Source organism: Nannospalax galili, unplaced genomic scaffold, assembly GCF_000622305.1.
Source record: "Nannospalax galili isolate Female #2095 unplaced genomic scaffold, S.galili_v1.0 scaffold514, whole genome shotgun sequence".
Lineage (NCBI taxonomy): Eukaryota > Metazoa > Chordata > Mammalia > Rodentia > Spalacidae > Nannospalax > Nannospalax galili.
The window spans coordinates 1,686,292-1,693,199 of NW_008336076.1; the positions used below are offsets into that span (position 1 = coordinate 1,686,292).

A 6,908-nucleotide genomic window follows, 5' to 3' on the forward strand; every position below is an offset into this window, starting at 1 on the left:
AAAACACTAAAATTTCACAGATCTTAAGTAAAATTATGAAATGTCATTGACTTAGATCAAAGACATTTAACAGCCTACTCTGAACGACTCAAAAATGGGACAAACATCTGAAAATTATTTCTTTGAAAAATAAAGGATAACTATAAATCTACTCTGCTATGGACTTTCAAAACTGTTTGTAAATATTTCATCGTAAATTTGTGTGGGTTTCCCAAATGTTAAACGTCTCCTTTCTTGAGACCTGAGTTCATTATTGCAGGTACCCAGCCCTGAGTTCATAAGCTCAAGTCCACCTATACTGTTACATAACATCTAAAACCGAAGGGCCTCATCTTCAACATGCGGTAATAACCCTTCCAGGACTGTGATAAATGATAAATGAGGCCATTCAATTGCATTCAATAACAACTGTCACTATGAACTGTCAGTCATGTAAGAGTTTGAGACACACAATATAGCATGTACATCTTTTAAGGTATAGTGCCAACCAGAAATCAAGTGTCTGGTGAGTCAATCCTTACTTCCTTTTTCACCAACCAGAAAAACAGGAAAAGTAGGAGCATCTTAAGCAACTTCCTCCAACTAATACAAATACCTTTAGTCACACCCATCCATCTTCCTCAACTACAGTTTCTTCCTTAGCTATTTTTGTGACTAAGGATACCAAATTTAGATGTTGCTTTCATCTCCAGATTTCAAAACAGTTGTTAAGAACTGTGATTAAACTACCAAAAAGAGGATTTTGGAGGAATAATGAACATTGACTGCAAACTAAAGTGATTACCACAGTCTACCCAGTAATTGAAGGGGCCAGTTCTCATTATACACTGTAATTCACTGTAAAAACAGCCTACACAAAACAAATGTTCAAAAAGAATCCAGACTTAAAAATGTGCTGCCAATGCAATGTACTACGCTAGAAATGAATAATTTAAATGTGCCTCAAAGACTAAAAGGACCACTTTTTCCTTTTCATCTCCTTTAAATAAGAACAGAAAAAGGATTTTTATGTTTTGTTTTATTTTGGCTTGTTAAAAAAATTAATGAAAATGGCCAAATGGAATGATGCTTACAGAAGTTTCCTGTTTTCAACATCTGAACACTAATATAATGTCCTAGCTCCTGTGTTTCCTTGCCTAAACAGAATTTTGCTGCAGGCAAATTTTATCTGAACTTCTGAGTGTTTAGAAACCAGGGACCTTCAATAAATTGTTTCTCACTAGCTCCTTGATCTCAACCAATCTTTTAAATGGCACTGATGCCCTGGTCTGAGGTGTGGAGTGTCCCAGCCCATCAATTAGTTGCACATACACAGCTCATTTGATAGCTAAAAGCAATCACAGGACTCGGGGCTAATTCAAAATGCACTTTTCCAAGCAACAGCTCATCTTGAATTGGTGAATCCTTCATTGGTTGTAAGATAAGAATATAGACAACAGAAGATGCTGCCTGAAGTTCAGGCCTTTTTAAATGAACAAGATAAACGCATTGATCACAGATTTAGAGATTGGAATATATTTTCATGAAATTTTAGAGGATGGTTAGATCTTTATCACAGAGCTAAGTTTGTAATAATGAACAGGAGGGGATACCTGACAAAGTAGTAATTAAATAAAAACATAAATTCAATAAAACAACACATAAAAACCAATGCTGTAAACTTAACTTGAGATAAATATATGGAGAATTAAATTGGAAACCAAGATATATGATTTCTAATCTTTGTTCCACTAACTATGTTACTTTGAGCAAATTGCCTAAAGGGTATTTGGTAGGCAGAAGAGAGCATACACTTCCTCCTAAACTCTTGAGAATGGTCTTTAATTCCATCCTTTGCTCAGTACCTCATAAATGTCAATGAATAATTTAAGCTTAAATCTTTTTGCTGTTTTTTGTTGTTTGTTTGTTTTTTGGTCTTTTTGAGACAAAGTACCCCTGAAGCCCCAGATGACCTGGAACTCCCTATGTAACTAGGCTGGTCTTGAACTCACAGAGATCCACCTGCCTCTGCCTCCCGAGTGCTGGGATTAAAGGTATGATGCACCACCACACCTGGCCCTTAAGCTTAAATCCTTTTAATGAACTGCGTTTTCTGATTTTGATTTATATTAGTCCAACATATATTTATTGAGGGTCTACTACATGTTTGATCCTATATCTAAAAGACATCTCAGAAAAGAAGTGTATAAAATATATGGTGCTCTATGTTATGACCCATCACCAAAATGCAGAATAAAATCAAAATTCCACATCCTTATGTATCCCCTAGAATCTTTAATTTTTGAAATCTCTCAACATCAAATTCTGGGAAAGATAGGCAGTAGATGGAATACTTAATATGTTGGTGGTGAGTGGGAAAATGGTATAGTACTTTGTAAAGCCAAGCAGTCATTTCTTATTGCTCAGTAACACCGCTAAGTATTTACCAGGAGAAAACAACAGTCCACAAAAAGACTCGGCCATGAATGTTCATAGCAGCTTTTTTCATCATAGATGAAATTGAAAACAACTCAAATATATAAGTAAATTAGTAGGCAATTATGTTACACCAATTTAATAATACATTAAGAGAAAAATGTTAATTGACAAGAATTAATTGGAAAATTATTAACTTAAATGATTGAAGCAAAACATGAGTATTTACAAAATGATTTCATCTGTATGAAGAATTGTAATGCAAATATCTAGCCTAAAATAGCAGAGGGTAGATTAATGGTTGATGGAGCTCAGAAAGTGGAGGAAGACAGACTGCCAAGGACCTCCTTGGGGAGATGGAAATATTTGTATTCTGATGGGTAAGATGGTGACAAGCATGTATACTGTATTAGTTGCTTTTCTGTTGCTGTGACAGAAACACTGACCAAAGCAACTTATAGAAGGAAGTTTATTTGAGCTTATGGTTCCAAAGGGGAAAAAGTCCATCAAGGTGGGGAGGCATGGTGGCAGAGGTGGCTGGAGGAAGAGCAGAAGCTGAGCTCTCACTTCTTCAAGCAGGCACAGGAAGCAAGAGAGTTACTCGAGATCCAGCAAGGCTTAAGAACTCTCTAAGCCCACCCCAAGTGACATGCTTCCTCCAGCATGGCCACACCTTCTAAGACCTCCCAAACGGCACCACCAACTGGGGACAAAATGTCCAAACATTTGGAGCTTATGGGGGACATTCTCATTCAAACCACCACATATGCTATTTCCTAAACCAATAGAAAATATATTTAAAATGTGCATTGCCATATTTCTACACCCTACTAAGTGATTAGCTATGATAAAATGAGAGGAATTTGAATTGAGAGACATATGAGTGATGGCAGATGGTTTATCAGAATCCACAAAAACAACTCAGAAGAAAAAGAGAAAACTTTCATCTTTGAAAATGTCTGTGTACAATGGCATCTTGGGTGCTGGTGAGATTAGACCAATGGCTCAGGAGTTAGGAGCACTGGCTGCTCTTGCAGATGACCTGGGTTCCATTCCCAGCACCAACATGGCAGCTAACAACCATTGGTAACTCCAGTTCCAAGGGAATCTGATGCCCTATTCTGGCCTCTTTGGATATTGCATGCATGGGTACACTTACATACATGCAGGCAGAATACTCATACACTTAAAATAAAAATAAATAAATTATTGTCATATATGAACTTGAAAGAAGGCTCCCAATTGCCAGGGCAGAGCAGTCAAAACCTGAGTTTGAAAAAAAAAAAAAAAACAACTAGGAAAGTCAGAAAGTGGAGGGCTTAAGCAGGAGAGAGAAAGGGAAGGGATCCTCCCTGGATGGTTTGATTATTAAATTGAGGTCCTAAAAGCCTGTTGCCCCGGTATCTTGGAGACTGTTAGAAATGCCATTAAGAGCCTAGAATAGTGGCACATGCCTTTGGGAAGCAAAGAAAGAGAGAGAGAGAATTTTTAAGGGAGGAAACGAGACCAAAGAAAAGTTGTGTTTAATTACAGATGTTTGTAATGCGGTGGTACTAGCACCACCAATGCCACCTTCCTCTGTTTCCAATCAGACTGACTAGAAAATCTGGATGTTTTCCCCACCTCTGTCAATTAGAAATGGGAATGAAGTCAGAATGCCATGTCAGAATTTATTTAGCAACAACAAATCCATAAGCTATGTTGGTTTTGCTTGCTGCAGTTTCCCAGAGTTCCTATTTCTCTTGATATCTAGTCAATCTAACCCAAGCTTTTATTCCAACCTTAACCACTAACATTGACTCTTGCTTCGCAGAGTCAAACATACACATATACATATGTACAGAATGACTACAAAGGGCTAAACAGGCCACAGCAGAGTTCAAGAAGTTGTAGAGAGGCCTAGCCAACAGGGACAGAAGGGACTATCTGCAGAAATTGGATGAACCCTGTTGGAGGTCTGCTGGAAACACTGTGGCAGTCAAGCTGCAGGGTCTGAAATTAGCCAGGCCTCAGGGTTGTGTCAAACTATAGAAGTGAGGCAAGGGTCGTGAAGCTGTAGAGGCAAAGGCAAGACTGGGTCCAGATGGACAAATTGGTGGACGGATGGACAGCAAGTCCAGACAATGAATGGGTAGATGGATAGACAACAAATCCAGATGGAAGAATGAGTGGATGGACAGCAATTGGGCAAGGCTGCATCAACAGTGGGGATCGAGCTGAACTAAAGCTTTGGGGGCAGTCAGTACTTGCCTCCTATGGATCCCTTGATGTACACACTGGGTGGTCAGATGACAGGTTGGGAGCCATGATGATCACAGTGTTAGGTGTCCTCCTGTTTATGGAGTCCAGTTGAGGGCACTGCACTGTCACCTTTGTCCAGTTTGTTTAATGAGTTCTCAAATCTGATTTTCTGATAGGATTTCAATATACCCATGAATTCATAGGATGGCACCCATTTTACTTTTAGAAGTAAGTTATATATCAGTCTGTGTCTCCTGGGTTGTGCTGTACAGATGGTAATATTTATGTGCCCAACAAGAAGCAGAGCCACTCTGCCTCTGTGTTTGTTCTCAAAACGAAGTCAAATGCTGCTTATAAAATAGCTCCAGGACTTCAGACACAGAAGATGATGAGGGGGCTCTGTGGAATTGCATTGCCTGTACTTTTTTGAAGTATCCGGTTTAAACTGTTGTGAACAGTATGAAATGCCATGACATTTCTGAGCCAGAAGGCCCCATGTTATCCTTAAAACTCCAGAAAGTCATCTGTCATCTGGCGTTTCACAGCTACAGAGGACCTTGTCTAGTTGAAGGAGTGACAAGATGGTGTTATGCTAATGTTCAGCATCAGCCCACAGAGCTAATGATAACTCTGTCTAATGTCATAGGCAGTTGAAATTCATTACCTGAAAGGTGACCTGTTGAAAGACTGGGCTGCCTGCTGCATCCCAAGATGGACCGTTCTCATTCTGTCGATGCCTCAGTGTGCTCAGCAATGTCCCCCTCATGTCACTACTGAATTTTGACACGTGGGAGGAATAGAATGATAGCTGCCTTGTTCCTTTAAAGTTTTCAGTCAAACACTACATACATGAAGAGAAAGAACAAGGTTTAACTTTTCAATAACTCTGTGCTGCTGCACAGCGCTGGCAAATGCAGGAAGAATGTCTCAAATCTGTGGTACCCTTGGCCTTGTCTTTGTCTTCTCTGAAGACATCTCTGTGACATCAGCATCTGGAGTCGAATGATGAAAAGAAAGGCAGTACATATTGTTTGTACAAGTCCACAGTGAAACCCCCAACGCTTTTCCTACTGTACAGATTGCTCCAGTCTGCTTTAAGTGATTTCTTCTTCATTATTTTCTTATATTTCTCTATGTATAGTGTAATAACTCATGCTCCTTTTCAAACCTTACCTGAGAAAAGCAATGCCGTAATTTTTTTAATAAAAAATATTAATGAAGCTGGGTGTGGTGGTGCATGCCTGCAATCCCAGCACTGGGAGGCAGAGGCAGGCAGATCTCTGTGAGTTCATGGCCAGCCTGGTCTACACAGTAAGTTCCAGGACAGCTGGGACTACAGGGAGACCCTGTCTCAAAAAGACCAAAAAAAAAAAAAGTATTAATGAAATGAAACTATGCACAAGATAACATTCCTCTGCTTACTCAGTACTTTGCCCCCATGGATGACAATGTTTTGTGAAGACATGCAAATGCCACACAAGGAATCGCAGAAAATATTAGTTATGTCTGCAGGTCTCACTACAGACTGACTTGGTAGTAGGTGAACAAACACATTGTTATGTCTTCCACAGAAGCTAAAGCAGAAGGGACTCTAACCCACTGACAGAGCTTGTCTACTTCTTGGTGTCCCATAGGGCTTTCACAGGAAAGCACCAGAAAACACAGGTTCAAAACCAGCAGTGCCAACATACCTTTTTTTAAAAAAAAGAAGTTTAAATGCTTTACTGTTGGAACACTCCATTTCTAATCGGGCAGTATCATGTATATTTATAAAACATGGTAATCTTGATGACAACTGAAGAAAAGCTGGAAAAAAGAAAAAGAAAAACAAGTGAACTTGAACACTGAAGCAACCTCAAACATCTTCATTTTAATGATATATTTTTGTAAGGAAAATAAATATTCAGATGATCGGGAATGTATATAACTAAATGGAATAAAGCAAAAGTAACAGACTGCATTTAAAAGAATTATAAAATTGTATGTCAGTGCTTAAATGAAGCTCAGGGCAGTGCTGAAATACAGAAAAAGATGGGAACTAATGTAGACTGGCACCCACTGTAAGTGTTTGCAAGTAACTGTGTTGTAAATAAACAGGTGGTCATTGCAAAGGTCAGCGCCTGCCAGGCATGGTGTTGCATGCCTTTAATCCCAGTACTCAGGAGGCAGAGGCAGGTGGATCTCTGTGAGTTCAAGGCCAGTGTGGTCTACACAGCGAGCTCCAGGCCAGTTGAAACTATAGGAAGACCCTG

General features: G+C 39.3%; 1 protein-coding gene across 1 annotated transcript in view; it reads right to left on the reverse strand.

Annotated features, from left to right (window-relative positions):
• LOC108490711 (cadherin-related family member 3-like) overlaps positions 1-5,382 on the reverse strand; it is a 27,493-nt gene extending 22,111 nt beyond the window's left edge. The window contains exons 1-2 of the mRNA XM_017797577.1: positions 5,321-5,382; positions 1,312-1,462 (exon numbers count right to left, since the gene is read on the reverse strand). Coding sequence (XP_017653066.1) covers positions 1,312-1,462; positions 5,321-5,382 — 213 coding nt within the window. The remainder of the gene's footprint in view (positions 1-1,311; positions 1,463-5,320) is intronic.
• Positions 5,383-6,908: the final 1,526 nt, after the last annotated feature.